This window comes from Calidris pugnax, unplaced genomic scaffold, assembly GCF_001431845.1.
Source record: "Calidris pugnax isolate Ruff unplaced genomic scaffold, ASM143184v1 scaffold95, whole genome shotgun sequence".
Classification (NCBI taxonomy): domain Eukaryota; kingdom Metazoa; phylum Chordata; class Aves; order Charadriiformes; family Scolopacidae; genus Calidris; species Calidris pugnax.
This window is the reverse complement of record NW_015090885.1, coordinates 1065022-1086882: the sequence shown is the minus strand read 5'-3', so window position 1 is coordinate 1086882 and position 21861 is coordinate 1065022. Positions and strand designations below refer to the sequence as shown.

Genomic DNA, 21861 nt, shown 5'->3' with positions numbered 1-21861 from the left:
TTCAGTTCTACCTCAAAAAAGAAAAAAAATAATCCCAATAAATCTCCCACTGTATCAAGGAGGAAAGACTTAGAAATTATTTTCTTAATTTATAAAATTGCTAAATTATAATTTTCTCATCCTTCCATTCATGCAGACCATACCTGGGCAAATTTCTTTGCTTGCACTAAAAAATCCAGAAAAAAAACAACTTTTCTTTTAAATGTTCCAAGTTTATCCTCCTTCATAAAGCATCATGCATCACGGCTTGGAAATTTTCCCTTTTTGGACAGTAAAGACTCTGCTCACGTATCTTGCTATACAAATGATACATTTTTGAACAGAAAACAGTCCAAATCATCAGAGGTATTTGTTTTTGAAGTGTGGACGTTAGACTCTACTAGATGACCAAAATCCACGTGGCTCAGGTCGTGGTAACCCACTACAGGACAGGGGCAATTGTAGTCCTCTATCACCCAAGGGGGTCTCCAGCCTGAGATTCTGTAACCTTGCCCCTTCTTTACCAACCCCTCTGATGTTCTGGGAAGCAGACATAAATGAAGACTTACGCCCACATTCTGCTTTAAAATGTCAGAACACAATTATGAAATGTTAAAGAGCACTGTAAGAACACTGCAAAACATTGTGAGTAGATTCTGAGCCTGAACTTGATTATGATCAGAATGTATCTGATAAACCTTCTTTTCCTATGCTTCCTGTTACATTTCTTCTTCCTTTGAAATACATCATGAATGAACAGAAAAAAATTACCTCAAAGGATATAGTACTATGTTTTTCACAGTAAGATATAAAAGAAAAAGAAGGAACATAGTAATTAGAAAAACCTTAATAAAAGCACAACCTAATCAAAGACAATGTTTGTTTGTCATATATTACTTCTGCTTATGAGACCTAGAAGCAGACAGGATTTAAAACAACAGAAGTAGCACAACAGTAAGAATAAATCACAGAAGGACAATGTATTTACTAAGGACTACTCTGCAATGCATAGTTAAATAGGAAGCAAAGAGAAAAATTCTTCCTGCCATCCACAAGTCTGCTCTTCAAAATAATATTTTATGTATTACATGCATACACATTGACCAATATAATTAGCAAAAAAGCTATATAATTTTTTAATTTGCAAGGAAATAAATTTTAAAATTTAAGTATTTCTGTATATATACATACGTATCTATACTCATATAGAAACGTTTTTTCTAGATTATATATCATTATATTTAACCAAAGAATTGTAAGACATCTTAAAGAGTTGAGGATGTGGAAACTAAAATAGGTATTCTCCAATTTGAGTGTGGGGATTTTCTTAAAGATTTAGAGATTGAGAAACAAAAGATATTAACCCAAGATGCAAACATGACTGTGCTGTATGACTCTGAGGAGTTTTGCCACTGGTTTTCATAGAAGTGTATGCGACAATAAACACCATATTTAGCAAGTGGTTGAAGACTGCCAGATAACAGTCTTACCATATTTTTCACCATGTTGGGTTGAAGATGCAGCATGCTGTGATGAAGAAAGCAGACAGTAATGTCTAACTTGTTTTGTTAGTCTAGTATTGTGCTCACAGCACACTTAATATACACTGACATAAACTAGCCACAAACACCATTGCAGCTACTCTTTTTTTCAGATCATGATTGGAGAAGCAGAAATAACACTGCCAGCCCGCCTACTTAAGTCCAGTGTTTAAAACATTTGTTTGAAGAACAGAAAATTTACATTGGTTTGGGTTTTTTTCCCTTTCTTCAAATTCCATCAGCAACATCCCAGGAATAACCAACAGTGATGGAAAACAACAATCAACTGTTCTGGGAAACAGTGGGGAAAAAAAAAAGGTGGCACTATTCATGTCTCTTATTGAAATTAAAAGCACTGTGCAAAAATTAATCAGGACTCACAGGGCCAGAAGAATTGGTTGGGTTATGGAGACCTCGGTTCTCATTTCCTTCCAGAAATATTTCTGTGTTGAGATTTTTTAATCTAATAATGATTCAGCATCAAAACTAGAAAGAGATCCACAAAGTGAGGACCAAACTCTTGTTCTGTTAGCTGAAATGAGCCAAGCTAATTGAATGTCCTTTTATAGGACAGACTCTCATCCCCTGCTCATTCTGGAATTTTCTCCACATTTGTTCCAGACTGAACAAATTTTCCTTGAACACAAGGGGCTTATTCCAGATTTCAACTTTGTTTCCCACTTCTGCTAGCTTGGTTTTTTGTTTACTCAAGAGGAAGGTTTCTCTCTGAGGCTTAACAGACATGAGCCAAGGAGCCAGCAAAGCCAACCACAGGGCTCTGCTTCTAATTCATCCCGATAGTGCAATGGAGTGGCTCTGCAACTCTCCAGCCAAGTTTTCTCCCTTTTGGAATCAACACATTATTATGAAAGCTACTATCACTAGCACATTCCTAAACCATCTTTACTTTCTCCAGCAAACTCGGTGAATACCCATGTGCTCACAATACCTACACATCACTTTTCACTTTCCCTCCTTCCACAGGAATCTATTACCTGGACAATTCAACGCAGACTGGATTTCCACACTCAGCTGGCTTGGGAACAGGTTTTGTAGTGCCAAAGACCAGCAATACAGGAAATTAATCTTGGCCATAACATCAAATAACAAACTATAAGTAGTAGGGAGTGATTAATCAACAATTGGCATTTGAAAGTGTGGGGAACATGAATGTTGCTCTCACCTTCCTCTCGGTAAGTCTGCATCATCTTTCTTCCACCGGACTGTGGGTGTGGGATCCCCCTGCACCTGGCACCGGAAATCCACCGCCTCCTCCTCCAGCACCACTTGGTTAATCGGTCGCCTGAGAAACGTGGGCCGTTCTTGAAAGAGACATTAAAATTCCTTAGTGAGTCAGAGGGTTGAAATGAACACTTTTGACTTTTCAGCATCTTTTTGTTTACCGATTCACAGAAGGAAGAAAGGAGGCTGAGCTCCACAAATTCAGACAAGTGGAACTGATGATGTGCACAAACAGCTTAGAAGATGACTGCCAGGCAGGAAAGGCAGGGGCTGTTGCATCCGGCCTCATGCAAGAGCCGAGTGCCACCAGAAGGAACCCTGTGCTAGCACTGACTGCCCACCTGCCACGTCAGCAGAGAGGTAGAATCATAGAATGGTTAGGGTTGGAAGGGACCTCAAAGATCATCTAGTTCCAACCCCCCTGCCATGGGCAGGGACACCTCCCACTACAGCAGGTTGCTCAAGGCCCCATCCAGCCTGGCCTTGAACACTTCCAGGGATGGGGCAACCTGTTACTCTCCAGCCAAGTTTTCTCCCTTTTGGAATCAACACATTATTATGAAAGCTACTATCACTAGCACATTCCTAAACCATCTTTACTTTCTCCAGCAAACTCGGTGAATACCCATGTGCTCACAATACCTACACATCACTTTTCACTTTCCCTCCTTCCACAGGAATCTATTACCTGGACAATTCAACGCAGACTGGATTTCCACACTCAGCTGGCTTGGGAACAGGTTTTGTAGTGCCAAAGACCAGCAATACAGGAAATTAATCTTGGCCATAACATCAAATAACAAACTATAAGTAGTAGGGAGTGATTAATCAACAATTGGCATTTGAAAGTGTGGGGAACATGAATGTTGCTCTCACCTTCCTCTCGGTAAGTCTGCATCATCTTTCTTCCACCGGACTGTGGGTGTGGGATCCCCCTGCACCTGGCACCGGAAATCCACCGCCTCCTCCTCCAGCACCACTTGGTTAATCGGTCGCCTGAGAAACGTGGGCCGTTCTTGAAAGAGACATTAAAATTCCTTAGTGAGTCAGAGGGTTGAAATGAACACTTTTGACTTTTCAGCATCTTTTTGTTTACCGATTCACAGAAGGAAGAAAGGAGGCTGAGCTCCACAAATTCAGACAAGTGGAACTGATGATGTGCACAAACAGCTTAGAAGATGACTGCCAGGCAGGAAAGGCAGGGGCTGTTGCATCCGGCCTCATGCAAGAGCCGAGTGCCACCAGAAGGAACCCTGTGCTAGCACTGACTGCCCACCTGCCACGTCAGCAGAGAGGTAGAATCATAGAATGGTTAGGGTTGGAAGGGACCTCAAAGATCATCTAGTTCCAACCCCCCTGCCATGGGCAGGGACACCTCCCACTACAGCAGGTTGCTCAAGGCCCCATCCAGCCTGGCCTTGAACACTTCCAGGGATGGGGCAACCTGTTCCAGTGTCTCTGCACCTCTGCATACACAGAGCACAATCTAAAAGTTCCTGCCTGCTCTAGCGATACATGAGCTGCCAATGGAGACAGCCTGCCTTTGGCAATAATCAGTATCTTGATGCTTTGGAGAAAAATGTAAACCCCGTGTTAGGCATCTCAGACAATTGTGGACTATTGTGCAGAGGTCAGAGCTTCCCTGATCCCCATTGCTAACTTCACCATGGAAAACTAAATTAAGGTCTGAATAATAAGTTCTGTTTATCCTTGTTATGTTAGCCTGCACGGCTACAAATATTATTAATCATCATAATGTTGCACAGGCCTGCTTAAAATCCAGATGCAGAGCCACAATCTGATCTCAGTTATACTGGTACAAACTCAAAGTACCGGTAATTTCATTTGAAAGGATGTCACTGGGGTTAGTTTCTAAGTTGCCTTTGGACTGCATAAATTTTGTTCTGTCCTCTCCTAGCCATACCACACTTTTATTGTCATAAATTATTTACGCTAGAGCCAAACCATTATAAGACTGGGTTTATATGAAGCAGTATTTCCACTCAAGACAGGAAATTATTATAAAGATATTTAAAACTGGTTACACACTACATTTCACATTTCATTCTCAGAAAGCTGAAGGGTATGATGTCACTTAAGAAATTATTCAAAATTCACACAGATGTAAGCAATACCAGATTCTGACTCAGGTAGTTTGTCTTGATAACTACAGAGTTGAGTTTATGGGGGCTATCTGTGTTTGTTATATCCAAATAATAACAATTTTTTTTTTTTTAAAAGAACATTAATAAGGTTGCGAAATCAAGCACGCAGCACCTCAGTGCCAGAACTAAAGCTGTCTGCGTGCTCTTTAATCACTTCCTTTCTGTTTATGCCTTATGGGACTGGTTGCAATTATATGATCACATACTAGTTTTCCCCCAAACATCTCCAGATTGTTGGTATTCATTTAATGAGCAGGTGTTTAATATTTCACTTTAGTTGTACCATTTAGTGGGTGGCCTCCTGTCATAGTACTCAAACTTCACTTCAAAGGCAGAATTATTAATTTCCTCATGACCTCCATTACACATATCTTAATGCTTCATAAACAATTTGCTTATTTTCATAGCTTCTCTCTGAGGTGTGATGGAGATCTAAGAAAGCAAGGTAAAAAATTTCTGCTAAATATTGATGCTCAACCTGAGACACAAAACCGCCATATTTTTTTTGAGAATTTAGCATTACTTTTGTGTGTTCAAAGCTCAACTTCCATTGAATTCAGTTGCAGCTGATAAAATGTTCACCACTTTTACAAATTAGAATATTAAGACAGAAAATAAGGAACACAAAACCACCTGTTAACAATTATGTAAATGAGTGACAGCACCACATAGGAATTCCTTGATACTAGCAGTGGGACCTATTGGCTGGGAAAAACATATTTTGTCAGCAGAAGAATAGACATGCTCAAGAATCTATAGCACTTTTCCAGGTGCTAGAGATAAAAACATGTCTAAAAGGCAGAGATTCTTCTCCCCGTTTCTCCCAAGCTATGGCTTTTGTTCCATTCCTAATCCTGCCAGGGACCTGCAGATTCCAGCAGTGTTTGGGCAAGTAAATTCAGTTCTAGTCTCTCTGCACCTTGAAATCTCAGTCTTTATTCCCTGTTTCAAGTCTATGTACAAGCCATATATAACCTTCACTATAGCTCTTTGTCCTGAGTGTGTTTCATCAGATGTTTTCTTCCCTGTGTATGTAGTTTCCTGACCTTTTCCAGTCTCCAGCTAGGTTTGCTCCTACCCTCACCTATGTGTCTTTGCCAGCCTGTGACAGTGCCTCAAGTCCCTCTCCATTTCAGCCACTGGCTGTGCCAGCTCTTTCCAGCTGTCAACGGCTTCCTTAGTCGATTTGTCTCCTCCTAGCTCAGAATATTGCTTTTCACAGCTGGAACTCAGCAAGGTCACAAGTCCATTCTCCCTTCCAACTATCCACAGCTCTCACTTCTTCGTACCTCACAGCAAACTGACTCTTCTCTGCTGTGTGTTTGAACTACACTTGAACTGGAGCTTCTTTTCTCTGTGCCACCCAGATAGACCCCGTTCACAATATTAACACAAGAAAAATTGGTTGACGTAATCAACCTGATGTAACCAGGAAAGTGACAGCAGCAGGAGTGCAATGCAGCTATAGGAAAATGTTGTTCAGACCTACATTCTACCTGGTGTCTCTGGCATATGAATTGATGATTTATTTTTTTTTTGAGAGGTCTGTAATTTGCTAAATGTAGTGAAATTTTTTGGGACAAGCAAGAAATTACACGTCTGGCATAGTGTAGCTATTTCCCATCAATTTTTAGGTCCTTATTATTCAATATGAGAGGTCTGCATTTCTCAAGACAAAAAGTTTCCCCCATTACTCTCCTTCAAATCCTTCCCCACTTCCTTCCAATTACCCCGCCAACTCTGAACTGCAGGAACTTCAACATTCTTGGAGAAGAATTAATTATTTTGGCAATTAAAAAAACCCCACAGACTCAATTTTCCAATTTGACATGGAGAATTTTGGATAAAGCCTTGTAATTTGACAAACTTACTAAAACTGGACAAAGTAACAAAAGCATTAGTTGTTAACCTTAATGCAAGCAATGCACTTAGCCTGCCTGTAATAATGTGGATCTAGAAGGGAATATCTTAATGAAACTTTCTGTAAGTTTGCAACATTATCTTATTCATAACTTCTCTCCTAAGAAGAGCTCAGACAAACCTCTGCTCTGAGCTCATACGCAATACACTCTTCACTTTGGTATTTGTTTTTCAAGAGATGATCCTAAATCAAGAAAATCAGATCCAGATTAGCATCCTTATAGGTGATTTAGAGACCCTGGTTCATCCACACTGAATTTAAATAATTCTGCATGTACGTCTATGTTGGCTTGGTCTGCATACAAGAATTATTTTAGACCATGTTTATAAAAACCATCTGTAAACAGCTAAGAAACTAACATATGCGTATTTATGAAATTGCTACTTGTGGCTGTAAATGCTTCTATACAGGAGATGAGAAAATAAATTCCTATTACATTTGAGGACAACCCAGCTGATAACACAGTAAATGGCCCAAAGGTCATTAGGTGAATCATTTGATTCCACATCAAGGTTGTTTGTTTCAGATCAGCTTTTCAAACTGTGTATTTTCCAAAATAGTTAAGAATTTGCTAGAAAATAAATAGCTATGTAAGTACAGATCCCAGTTAGCAAGGGCATGCAAATACCAATAATGGCTATTTCAGTCTTTCAGTCATCTCTGCATTTTGCACAGTGTGAATCAGGAAAGAACAAGTTATCTCTCATGTTGTCTCCTGTATTTGTATCACTCAGACAACCCCTTGAATATGTCCAATAGCTAATTACACAGCTATAAAGTGATCAGAGTGAACGCCATTGCCAATGCAATTAACATTCTTTATGTGAGATTAACTGGATTTGAGTCACCTGTATAACTTGCTTACAATGTTAATCTCTCAGGAGACGGAGCGCTGCTTGCCCAAGCATGCTAAATGAAGAAGGTTTCTTCACACAGCCAGGTCAAATTTAGTTTCAGAGCTAAACTTGAGAAACAACCTTTTTATTTTTTGCTTTGGATATGGATTGCCCATAAATAAAGCCTTGTGGTATAATTAAACATTGTTACTCTGTCAACAGCATTCAGAACACAATATATTTGATAAACAACAAGAAAGGGTAATAAATTAAAATCATAGATACATATAAAAATTTTAATATAGCTATTTTATAAGCTTTCACTGAGTAAATAAAGTACCCACTTCCCAGATGTTCTCTGATGAATATTAAAAATCTTTGAAGAGAACTATAAAATAGGTCATGGTTATATGTCATGTCAACCAGTCATGCTATTACTAAGGTGACCTTTATAACTTCAGAATAAACTTTGCTTGCAGTTATAAAAAGGGACTGTTAATGCAATCTGGACACACACCTACAATCTGTTGCAGTGCTTGAGATACATGCTGCAAGAACACCTACAGGACTGATCCTAACCAGAAACACAGGAAAATCCTTTCCTTGCTTTGGGTGCTGACACAAGTTAACCTGAGAACTCAATTTTTCCTCTATTTAACAATCAGTCTGAGTATCACAGTTTGTTATAGAGACTCAGATGACCTTCAGATGTATTACTGCCCTTTCTCTGTTCCTCAAAAAGTTAGACAGCCATATATGGGACCTCAATCTAATTAAAATGATCCTAACTACCTTAATATATTTTCTCTGCTGTGGCAACTGCTAGAGTGAAGGATTTGATGGTCCCTGTAATGTAGAGGCTCAATCTGATTTAGAACTGTTTTCTCTGTCTTTGCTGGAGAGAAGGCATTATTTTTTAAAAATGTTCTCATGTTCTAGAAAGAAGTATTAAAACGCAAATTAAAAGGCTTTGGGGAGGGATTTAAGAGCAAATAGTTTAAAAATAAAAGCTTTCTTCACTGTAGTGTTCTGATGTAAAGGAAAAAAAGAAACATTACATGGTTGGAAGTAAGTTTCACTTCAGAATGCTGTCAGTAGTGTAGATATTTCATTAACTGCAACATGATCAGGATAAAGTAAAGCGCTCTGCCAAAAATGAAGATGTGGAAGCAGACAGGATATTAGGATCACACCAAATTCACCTATGTTTGCCAAATAAATGAAAATACAATTACAAAAGCAGATGGGTTTATATGTAGAGACATTCTTCTACCATCTCTTTTTAGTCACTTTTCCATTTTGTATTTGAGAAATAAGTAGTTGTGTTAGACATTGCAAATCTCTGCACTCTAAATAATACCCAAGATGCGACGAGCTTGCACAGTAAAGGCACGGAGCACTGTTAAGAGGCACATGCAAATAACGTAGAATGATTTTTTTAATTGTTAGCATTTTTCTCCTTTTATATGCATCTACAGCCCTATTAATTTCAGTTTTTACTGAGCAATAGTAAGAGAAAAATCAGACTCTTTTTCACAGCAGCATCATTATCCTATTACAACTTGCCAGTATCTGTGGATAACAATTATTGCAAAGCCAGAATGAATTTATGCAAACTGCCACAAGTACACTGAAAGTGGGAAGTAGAAGGATTTGAAGAAAAATAGGAGGAGCTTTGCTCTGAAGGACAAAATACATACTGCCAATTTTTCTGTCTTGAACTGTGAATATGTACCCAGTTTTGGTAGGTTTTTCACATGACTGGGAAAGCTTCTAATTTCCAGTATACAGTGGGACAAGACTTTCTGCTAAGGCCTTTCACATAGTGAGAGCTCAGGAAAGGAAAGTGGGGCACAATGTCTTCATTAAGGGGTTTTTGGAATTTTTTTTCCTGTAACATCATGTCATCATAGTATACTCTTTCTGGAACTATGGTATCTCTTTCAGCCTGACAATGTCTAGAGAACATCAAACACAAATACTTCTTCAAGCATCAGACAAAAATACCTCTTCATCCCACAGGACCTTATTAGCTGAAAAAAGGTTCAGGTACTAAAGCTAAAATCAAAGATTAACCCAAAACAATATTTAATATGTCTGAATTGACATATATTTTAAAGCATTTTTGTGCTCTTCTAAGTTATGCTTTATATTCTTTTGAGGCGCTTCTAAATATATCTTTTTTCCACTGTTTGATGCCAGCCTCTTGAAGTTGATATATTAAGGCTTTCATTGATTTTACTGAGCTTCAGAATCAATATACAAGATATACCTTTGTACATTCTCTTCAAACATACCATTTTAAGTCCAAAGGAACAAAAAGGAGTCTGAAACAGTTAAAACAACTTGAAAACTTATCAGAGAACAGTGCAGTAGTATGACAAAATAATAAAAGGTTAACTGAAACAGTAATTCTTACTTTATTTAATTTCTGGCTCCATATTATGCATTCACAAACAAATTGGAATGAAATTGTTTATGTTTTGCATCTTGCTTTAAGTTTGTTGAGCCAAAGGCTATGAGCCCAAACACAAGCAAACCAGCCTAATTTGTAGCACTTACACTTCTGAATTTGGCCTTTAGAATAGCACATCCATAACAATAAAGTACCATGCTGCCTCTTTTTGTGAAAGTTAGGATTGGTGGATTAGTTATTAACTTCCTGTAAAGGCCAACTTAGAGTCTATGACAGACACTGCCTTCTTGCTTTACTCCAAGATTACAATTGGGAGCCTCATAAAGGCAAAAACTAGCATGTACTATCCAAAACTATCTCTCAGCAAAGATTACTGAATGAGTACCCAGCCAAGTGGATACATTCTGCATATGGGAATCCTTTCCAAGATTCTCATTGTCCATTTTATTATTATTATTATTTTAAAACTCAGGAAAGTTGTAATCTTTTAGGGTAGGTTTCCATGCTGTTCCCCTCGGGCCACCAGTTACCACCACACTGACTCAGTTTTTCCAGAGGCAATGCCTCAAGCTAAATTTACTGTACAGGGAGCCAGAGATCTGTCACAAGTCACATGCAGAAATTAACTTCAGGTATTACCGAAAAACTTCCAAAGCCAAAAGTAACAAGTGGCTGATTCCTGGAAAGATTGGAGAACTAGTATGAAACAGTTCCTTTTCCTACAGAGTAGTGTGTTTATTAAGGCCCCCTTCACACTATGGAAAGGATTTGAGGGTTTGTTATTTGGAAAAGGAATAGAGACATTAACAATCAGCTAATTAATACACATTCCTCTCCAGAATCAGCACCAGCTGCAGGCTTGCCAGCCACTTTATTAAATTCTCCAAGTCTCTTAGCTAAGATATCTTAATTTTAATTATAAAGCCTATTTTAAATGTGTTCCAAACAGTTAAAGTTGGGCACATGAATAATATATCAGTATTACGATATTTTTAGCATATTTTTCCTCAACGTTTGCACTATTCCCATGTTCCTCAAATCTGTGAGTCCTATTAGAGGACAGCTGTGGACTTAACAGATGACCCATGGTTCTGCCTGTGTTCTGTAAAGTCTATCTGAACATGCACAGCTAATCTGACATTTCCCAGAATTGCTGGATTTATTGGATTTATTGTGTATGCTTAGACTGATTGGACTGTCCAGTAGATACATTGCTTCCTGGAAATATCATGGATAATGCTCTCCAGTGCGCTGATGCACGCACTCACCCACACACAAGCTGCTGCCTGAAGTCCAGGAATGGAATACAACTGTTCTGCTGGTGGAAGGCAAAGCCAAGCCACCTTCTTTTGCACAGAGCAGACCAGGACTAAGCTGGACATGTCTATACAGTGAGCCCAATACACCAACACAGAGCTTCAGGGCCAGGTGATAGCCAGAGAATGGGCACACGATAGTCGAATTGTTTTGTCAAAGAGTAGAACATAACCTGATGTCTGCTTCCTACATGCTGTTCTTATACAGAAAAACAGAAGATAGGAAGGAAATACCTACATAGAAGGGGAATTTCAGTTAGTAAGATACCCAGATAGGAAAGGAAATTTAAATAAAATTTTCTTTAGGTGGTCTAACACAATTATGAAGAACTAAAATGTCTAATTTAGTTTATTGCTGATTTTTTTCAGTATTCAAAATAGGCTTAGATTGTATTTTATAAGTTGATTGCTCTGAATAAATCTTGTAAAAAAAAAAAATCAGAGTATTGTAATTGGCTATCAAGACAAAACTAATACTTTTCGTAGCTCTGCAGGATATGAAATTACATGCACATTTCAGTTTTTATTCCTAGCTCAATGCTTTTTAACAAATTATTTTCTTAAGGATTTCTTAAGGCTTTGTAGTTTAGGACCGCAATCTGCTTGCTATCCACAGGGAGTATTACCAGAGATTATCAGTACTTACACTGATGAAGAAGATATGTCATGTCTTTTTTACATCTGTATAAAGACATGACTTCAACAGACTGTCTGCAAAGGACATAAAAATTTGATAGATACTCTTTCTATGTTTTTTTGCAAAGTATACTAGTTCTGTCTTTAAGTCATATGCTTCCATGAATCCACAACAAAGTAAGTGGAGTGGAAGGCTTTACAGTGTCATAATGTTGGAAAGCAGCAAATTCTCTGTCACTCATGGATTTTGTCTAGCAGAAACTTCGCTATGCCTTTTGTGAATCCCATAATATATTTTTTTTAAAGTGGGCAAACAAATGTTGAGTTGCACATACATGCAAACACAGATAGCAATATGTGTGACTGGGCTTTCCAGTGCACCATACTAGGTAGAAGGTGAAAAATTTAGGAGCATCTGCTTCAGAAAGGACCTTCAGATTTCTATGAAAAGTCTTACTGGAATTACAAGCAGTCTGGTTTGGAATTTTGGTATCATATCAAGGATATCAAAGAGGTATCAGGAGGAAACACTAACTCTTTCTCTTTCTTTTTTTCTATGTATGTATGTGTTTTCTTTAGCATTGAGGGTTTTTTCTTGATTGATTTTCTTTTGTTTGCTCAAGACCTCTTGACTAATTCCTACAAAACCACAGCTAATGGTAAGTAGAAATGTCATGACTGCAAGATGTACCACAGTAGGGTTTTGCCGCTTTCCTTCTTATCTAGTTGTTAGCAGGATGGATCCAGCTCTAGGTTCAGTATTACTCTATTCTTGCTCTAGACTCTAACCATAGGGCAAACAATCCCAACAAGTACTTGCTTTGCCCATCAGGTCTGGAAGCCCTTTCACGCAGGAAACCTATTAATTTTTGATTCATTTAGTGGCACCAAAAACCTAAATGATGCCCTAACTTACAGGATGAAAAGCTCTTTCACACCCTTTAAAAAACAAATGACAAAACTATCTCTATACATTCAAAAAGCTGATCTCATGATTTTCTCCAATGACTTTTTACTGATCAATTGAGTTCTTTTGTGCTCTCCTACAAAGGTTTGATTTCACAACCCCACAGGAATAAGGAATTATTTAAATAGGCAATGCTGGTCCAAATCTCTGTTAGGCAGGCATTGTCAACTGTATTAGAAGTAGCTTAATTACATTTGGCAATTTTGTGAGAGAGAGCATTATGTCCTGCATTACCATCTCTGAGTGTATGCATATCACTAAGGACCTCCAATTAGATTGAAACTATGCACTTAGAAGGAAAATGTTGAGCCATCACAGCTCCATAATTATAAATGGAAGGCTTTGAAACCTGGTCTTCTCCAGAAACTGTGAAATGCAGCTTAAGCAGTACCATTTTGTTTTGTTAACCTTGTTTTGTCTCATGTTTTGATGAGTCACCCAGGTCAATTCAGTTTATGACATTTGTAATGAAAAGGAAAGAAAATCTTGAGTTGCTTTACCAAAGACAGTGAGCTCTGCCGGATCGCTGTCTCGCTCCCCCACCATGTTTGTTCCAACACAAGTGTACATGCCGGCATCACTTTTTCTTGTGTTGGAGATCATCAGCTTCCCACCACGTATCTGTTTCAAAACAAGGAATATATTTTTAACTTCAGATAAACAAAAGATACCAGAAAAAAAAGCTACCTTCTCAGGCAGCAAGTTCCACAACAAAGACATTTAAAAGTTCTGTTTGTAAATATATGTACAGCTTTAAAATTATCATCCTATATACTTTAATACCTTTAAGCTGTTGTAGAACATATTTTACTCTACTGACTGATTTTAAATGCATTTCAGTTTTTTTTCTTTGGTTTTCTTTAGATGCTTTACATTAGATTACATTTCTTGCTGCCTCCTTGGCAATGCAGAGTGCTTGCATTTCCTGCATTGTGATATGTAACACACTCTTGACATCTCTCTCAAGAAAAAGACAATTTTACTTAGCTAGATTTAGTTCATTTTATTTTACTGTGTCTGAACAGTTTTCTTGTTCACTGATTAAGAGAGATTTTGTCTTTTCCTTGACGCAGACAGACTAAATTTAGCCCAAACTGAGAATTCATCTGACTCCTATAAGACAACATTTTCCTGGCTACAAAGGGTGCTTATAGAGTGAAAAAGCAGGGTAGCTGAAAGAAATAAAGTAAAAAATTTGCAGCTTGTGAAGTCACAGACAGTGTTAAAAGTTAGACAACGGGGTGCTTCAGAATAACCTAGGAATACAGCCAAAGAAATTTGAGTCAGGGAATGATAACCAGTTCCCTGCCACTCTTCCTTCCTCTACTGTAGAAGCAGAGACAGCCTGGCCCACAAATAGCAACTACTGAGATTGTTTAGCTTGAAATACTTCCTTAGACATCCAAAGCAACAAACAAGCACCCTGATAGTAGTTCCATATTGAATCAGGTCAGAACTGAATGAGTTACATATAATTACATACAACATAAAACTTCACTGAAGGAGTATTAGGAGTGAAAAGCTAAGCACTTAAATATTAGGAATTAAATATACCCCCGCACCCTTAATTAATCCCATTTGCTTGCACATCCCATGGTATAATTTTTAATCACTTGATAAGGTAGGTATTTCCGCTGGATCCTTTTTCATCCAGTACATGGAATGAACTGTCACAGAATCCATCCTATGTTATTTATTTACTCAATAGGTATTTCTATTTAGGAACAATCATTCTCTAGAGTATAACTTCAGCCTTCATTTAGAATACACATCCCAATTACTACACTAAGTACAACATTACCAATATCATCCTAAGATGTCGAGGTTTTCCCATGGGGCATTTGTGTACCTCATAGGTATGACTGGTTATATCTTTAAAACACCTCTCTGATATAAGGTCTGATAGTCTCATTTCACTGAACTGAGATTTAGAAAACCTAAGGCCAAATTGGTGAAAGACATCCACTGACTCCCCCATCTAACAGAACATCTGACATGACCAAATCTACAGCTCTAATGGACCTCCATTGCATTGGTTATACAAACAAAGCCTCAAGAAGTTCAAGTTGGAGACCCAAACCAGAAGGAACAAATAACCTCCCCCCCTCCTCATTTGGGAAAGCTCAGAGAGGCAAACTGTCAAGAGTAATGTCAAATCTCTATGGGAAAGGCTAAAAAGCTGTAAAGTTCTGCGGCACTCAGCTGTGGGGCTTCAGCGCAGGCCCTGTGTCTGTAGACAACCACTGGAGTTGTACTCACACTGATCCGCTCTTCCCTGTCATCAATACGGACTTTATCTTTCTTCCAGAAGATGGTAGGCTCAGGGTGTCCACGAGGTGGCTGGCATTCCAATATGGCAGGCTCTCCAGCTGCCACCACAACATCTGTAGGGTTCTGGCGGAAGTCATCCCGCAGCACTAATGCAATAAATGAGGAAAAGAAGAAAAAAAATTACTAGAAGTGATGACATTGTAAGGGGGGCTGGAGGGTTGGGGGGTGAATACATGCAGATACATATAATATTAAACAAAACCAAAAAAAGTATCAACCGTTATTAGGTAATGACTTTGCATCTTATATTTACTATAAAAAATTCTCATAAAAGAAGTTGGTGAGGTGTGACTGAGGTGTGACCTTTTGTCCAACGGAGGCAGATTTCACATACATGGGGTTTTATTCCTTCGTTTTTCTCCAGATAAGAACACTGCTCTAATTCACTGCTCTAACTCTTTCTAATTTAAATTAGAAAGACCTGTAGCACCCATCACTCTTTTTAACCTCAACAGAGTCACTTCCCATCCTTGCAAAAGTAGCATCGAAGGTCTGATGTTGCCTGGACCTCCAACTTCAGCATAAGCTAGGTAAAGAGGTGACACGATACCAAATTGCAGTTACACCTTGATTAAGGGTATTGCTATTACTACTGTTATTCTTATCACCATATACATGCCAAAGTGATCACCAGTTCTGAAAGATGTCAGAGGAATCAAGCGTGCTTCCAGCATATTTATGTTTTCCTTTTATTTTTTTAGTTTTAATATTTCTGCAACTTTCACCAGTGCTGTATTGCGACATTGAAAGGAAAGAGCATTTAAATCTCCAAGCTGTTTGGGAACTAAATTAGGCAATACAGGCCAGCTTCTTATGTAAATCAAGCTTCTATAAAGAAGGATTAGGTCCAACTAGCTGGCTTCAGTGTCTTAAAATGATATCCACTTCATCGTTATTCTTCCATGTGAGTCCTAGTCTCTAGGTTAATTGACATTCTTATAAACATAAAACTGAAAATAGCTGTAGATGAGCTACTGAAATAGAATTTAGGGCATTTCCCCTCCTTGAATTTCAGCTACGTATGGCTTTCATTACAGCTTTAAAGCAGTTCTCGCCCTTAATGGAACCAGGGCCCTCTGAGAAATTAGAAAACACTGTATCCTAGTGAAGGGGCAAGTCAGGAAGAGTTCAGCAGAAATTGCTCAGTCTCATTTCATAAGCAGAGATAATTTACTGCTTTCAATGTTAATAAAATGTGTCCCATTTTAACATTTGGAACTGAGTATTTTTCTGTTCTGCAATAACCAGAAGAAAATATGATTAATACATACAAGAATTGGTCTCTGAATGGGCTGAGGTGAGCGGGCTGTATATATGTGACACTCAAAACCACATATGTGGTAACTTTTATTGTTCCCCATTTTGGGATAGACAGGTAGATCCCAGAGGAAGGAGGGAATTAATTGGAAGTTAATTCCTTTTCTAACACAAAAAAGAGTAATTATTTAGGTCTTGCTCTTAAAGCATAAAATAAAAGTGACAGGACGTAGTAGGCAAAGAATCAACAGATAACAAAAGACTCAACCTCAAAATATTTCTGATTAATACAAATTACTCATATACTTTTGATTCACAATAATCAAATTGTCAGAAAGGGAATTTATAGAGTTTCAAGATCAAATGGAAGAAATAACTTATGCAATGCACAACACAGAAACAGTACCCTGAAGATCATGGGCTGCTCACTATTTGGCACTACAACATTTTGCAAAGCCACGAAAGCTAATACCACAGCAATTTCAGAGTAAGAACCAGAAAAAATGTCTTACAAAATCACCTAGTTTAGGAAGGATCTTCATATGTGTCTGCGATCATTATGACACACAGAAAAAAAAAAAATACTTCTAAGCAATGCTATGCCCTCTTTCATATAACTGGCAAATAGATAAATGTCAACTTCTTTCATTATTATTCCACACAAAATAAATATTGATTTTTTATTGGCTTGATTCTTTTTACAATTATAGAACTTTAGTGGAAAATCCCCAGAAAATCAGCAGATCCCACAACATAATGACTTAATACTCCAGACTCCTAACTCCTGGCAACAATATTAAGGAAAGCATTTTCCTTTAATGTTTCACACTGCTATATGAAGCTGACAAATATAGTTTCTTGGGATGATATACAGCAAATTACATTAACTTTCTCTGAATCATCTCAGCAACTGTGTAAGGTTCCAATCAGTCACAGAATGTGAGGCTAAGAGGTGATTTGATTTTATCACATTCCTTTACCCAAGCCTTACTGCAAATTTGGCTTGAATGGAAGACAAAATTGATGCTACAGGGCTTAGTTAATCTTGCTCTGTACCTCAACACATATGTGAATCTTGAATAGATATATCTCGCCATTTCCATCTGAAGCGTTCTATGTTTTGGAGGAAAACAAAAAATCGTGAGAGAAAAATGAAATAGAGAAAAAAATACAGCAGGGACAGAAAGACAAAGATAAGAGAAAAATGCATGGAATATAAATTAAAGAGAGAAAATAACTCAGAGAGGAAGAGGGGGAACACTAAGTCTAAGGACAGTGAAAACAAAAAGCCAGGTAGAGGAAGGCAAAGAGAAAGAATAAAAGCACAGAGAAAAACAAGGTAAAGAGCAGGGGGCATGGGCTGCCATTCCTGTGATTTGGTGCCTTTAATGCAATATAACAACAACAATACAAAGCACAGATGTTGATCTGATCAGCACAGCCAACCAAGCACATCCAAATGTCACACTGAGAGAAGGAGCAGGGAAGAGTAAGGGTGCCTGCAAAGGAGACCCAAGCACAAGCTGATGAGCTCGGCTGTCCAACTCCAGCAGCACAGAAAACCACAGAAGAAAGGAGCATCAACTGGGAAGTTGAGTTCACACTTATTAGCACAGTAAGTGGAAAAGTTACAGCACAGCTTAGTACATTCACCATATCTAATGGCGCAATCATCTGTGAAAACAAGAAAAATGGTTGAGAGCTGCAGAATATTCCTCAGCCAATTATCCACAATTGCTGGGTACTTCCAAATAGCTATCAGTGTGCCTGAGCGGATCACTATCTTCACACAGTGGCAAGAGGCTTATGTTCACTTGAGAAGCCAGCCCTCCTCAGAGCCCTCTTGGCAGGGCATAAATACTAGCGATTTGAAAATTCATCACAGGCGGCCAAACGTTGCCATCAGGCAACTCATCCCGTGTTCTTATTTCCCTTTATTCTGATTTTAACATAGGTTATGCAGCTCCCTTTGTGCTTGGGATGGGTATTATCTGACATTTGACACGGGATGCCAAAGAGAAAGATGGCCAGCGTCCTGTCCTGCCCCGCCTGCCCCAGCTGGAGCTGCTCCCCTCTGCCAGCCTGAGGGCAGCACAAACACCTTCATGTTTGAGAGACAAAGCCTCGTAAAGGCAAAAGCTTCTGGATGGCTACAACTCACTGTCTGGAAAGGCATCGGGGGACCGGGGAGCTGGAAAGGACAGCTAAATCATACACGCAGCCTACAACGGTGCTGTGGAAAGAAGTTAATTAGAGTTTGATCGGTCTCTTTGTAGCTCGAACAAGCTGAGGCTTCTCAAACAAGATAGATGTCTGCAAGCTGTCTCGTCGGTCTTTAAGGCATGCAAAGTCCTGTACGGCCATTTTCACGTACCCGTAAGCATCATGATGGCAGGCAAGCCCGTCTCGCAAAGGGCAGCGCCGAGGCAAACACTCGCTGGCCACACACCTGCCAGAGTGAGAGGGAATGAGCGAAAAAGAAGTCCCCGCTACCAAGGCAACTGCTCACCAGCACCTGCCAGCTTAGGCCCAAATCCAGGCCTCGCTCGTAAACTCAGGGAATTACACGGAAGCTGAATTAATTTCCTCCACCGCGGCTCCAGCAATTTGTTTAAAGGAAGCAGAGACAAAGCCACGACGTTTATGGGGTAGGAGGGAAGGTGGCAGGGTCAAAATTATTCTAGGCTAGATATCTGTGCCTTAATCCTGCTTTCCACCACAACGGCTTTCAGACCCTTAGAAAGAAAACATTTTTATAGGATTTACATTTACATGATGATTACAAATAACCATCTGTCTGCTTCCACTTTTTCAATCTGGTCCATGTCCCACGAGCCCCCAGCCTGTGGTCAGAGCAGCTAAGCTGGAAGGAAGAAGTGGATGCCCGTCAGGAGGCTTTGGGATAATTGCATTCTTCTCCCACCAGCGCTCAGCTCGCCACCTCCTCCCCCCGGCGCGCACGGCGAACATCTGAGATTACCGGGGATGGGAGGGAGGGAAAGACTATCTTTTTTGCCTTTTTCAATGAATGATAATGTCTTAAAACACAGCTACATCTGTCATGCTGACTAGAGGGTATAAAGAGATATCGAGTAAATATTAATGTGCTTCTGTAACTTGAGTCCTGGTAGTTTATCTTCCCCCTCCTATTTTGTTTTGTGCTTATCTCAGGATAATATTATTCTCATATAAACATTTTACACAGCCACATCAGTGGCCGGTTGGTCACCTGCCACATGCAGGTAGGTCTCCCCTGATCCAAGGCACTGCCCCATGGGCATTTTCCTAAATCCTCATCTCTTCACCACTGCTTTGGCACTTCTCTCCTCTGATACACACTGATATGCACAATCAACATGAATTATTATGTCAAATAACTGCCCAGATGTCATGCAGTGGACAGATTAAAGGATTATTACACTTTAGGTAGCGTATGGTGCAGGGGGGTATTTTAGAACTTGGTTAATGTGTATGATCTACTGAAATCATCCCTGAGCAAGCCAGCACTCCCTGCTGAAACAAGGTGACAGAAAAAACCCAAGGGGTCACAGACAACCTTCCTCATGAAGAATAATAATACACTTTGTTTGAGGATGCTGCTGCCCTACCTCTTTGTTTCAGCAACTGCCCCTGACACATTTTGTAAGGAAAATTGAAAAAAATTAATAATCACAACCTAGGTAACAGTCCTAGCAAGACTCCCAGGGAGTTCCTGAACTCCCTTTCCACGTGCACTGCCTGAGAAGACCTGCCATCTTTTTCTAAAAAAAGATGATAAGGAACCATACATTCTTTTCCTCCTGTTCATTTTTCCATCCTTCAGCTATCTTCTTATACAGATACTGCCTAGGAACACGAAACAAAGCTCATTTACTGTGACTCAAAATGTTCAGACTTGACTTTAAAATGAGGCCCTAAACTCACAAGATTCATTTTCAGAGCTATTGGGTATTTTCAAAGAGACCAGTAGCTTCAACAATGTTTGATTAGTAGGGTCCCTAGAAATCAAAGTGAGGAAAAGAGGAGTAGGGAGATACCGGCATCAGGAAATAGGGAGAATCTTCTTCCTTGCAGATTCAGCAGCTGAGTCGTCATCCCTTTTCCTCACTCAGAATTTCATGTGTCTCATGTAACTCGGAAATCTACTCAGTACTTACAAGTTAAAGGTAGCTTGCTCTTTATTCTCAGGCCTCAGCAAAGACCAAAATGTCGAAAAAACACTCCATTCTGACACATCCTCTAACTTCTAATAGCTCACACATACAGATATAGACATTTATAGAATTTGGCCTTTGTGGTGAGCATTAATTTCTAAACATTTAAGTGGAGACTGTTGCTTCTAAACAAAGAATCTATTAAACCAGATGAACAGAGAATTACAGTGTTAAGCATCAGGTGCATGAACCAACACTGACAAATAAGTAGACAGATTCCAAATGGAGTCAGTGAGAGTGTTTTCTTTTCCCTTCCTCTAAATTTCAGTCTGAGGCGTATCTCAACTACTTGATTGCACAGATGTCAGAAGACAGGTTTTTTTCCTTTCTTATTTATAGCAGCCTTCCAATACTTTAAAGGGGGCCTTCAGGAAAGATGGGAATGGAGTCTTTATCAGCAAGTGTAATGATAGGGCAAGGGCTAACAGTTTTGAAGTGTAAGAGGGTAGTTTTAGATTAGGTATTAGGAAGAATTTTGTTACTCTGAGAGTGGTGAGACACTGGAACAGGTTGCCAAGAGAAGTTTTGGATGCCCCATCCCTGGAAGTGCTCCAGGCAAGGCTGGATGGGGCTTCCACAGAATCACAAAAACACAGAATCTCAGTGGTTGGAAGGGACCTCTGAGATCATCAAGTCCAACCACACGGCAAAAAAAAAACAAACACAAAAAACCAAACCCACCACAAAAAAACACCACACCCACAACAAACACCACACAACACCCAACAACCAAGCCCCATACCAACAGCACCACATACAACACCCCACCACACCCCAATAATCTCGGGCACTAGACCATGCCCTGAAGAGCCATGTCTACACGTTTCTTAAATACCTCCAGGGATGGCGACTCCACCACTTCCCTGGGCAGGCTGTTCCAGTGCCTGACCACTCTCAGTAAAGTAATTCTTCCTAATATCTAATCTAAACCTCCCCTTTCTAAAAAAAGATGATAAGGAACCATACATTCTTTTCCTCCTGTTCATTTTTCCATCCTTCAGCTATCTTCTTATACAGATACTGCCTAGGAACACGAAACA

General features: G+C 39.2%; 1 protein-coding gene across 1 annotated transcript in view; it reads right to left on the bottom strand.

Moving 5' to 3' along the window:
* ROBO2 (roundabout guidance receptor 2) overlaps nt 1–21861 on the bottom strand; it is a 936606-nt gene that overhangs the window by 139421 nt on the left and 775324 nt on the right. Inside the window, exons 3-5 of the mRNA XM_014947324.1 lie at nt 15279–15436; nt 13520–13640; nt 3639–3777 (exon numbers count right to left, since the gene is read on the bottom strand). Coding sequence (XP_014802810.1) covers nt 3639–3777; nt 13520–13640; nt 15279–15436 — 418 coding nt within the window. The remainder of the gene's footprint in view (nt 1–3638; nt 3778–13519; nt 13641–15278; nt 15437–21861) is intronic.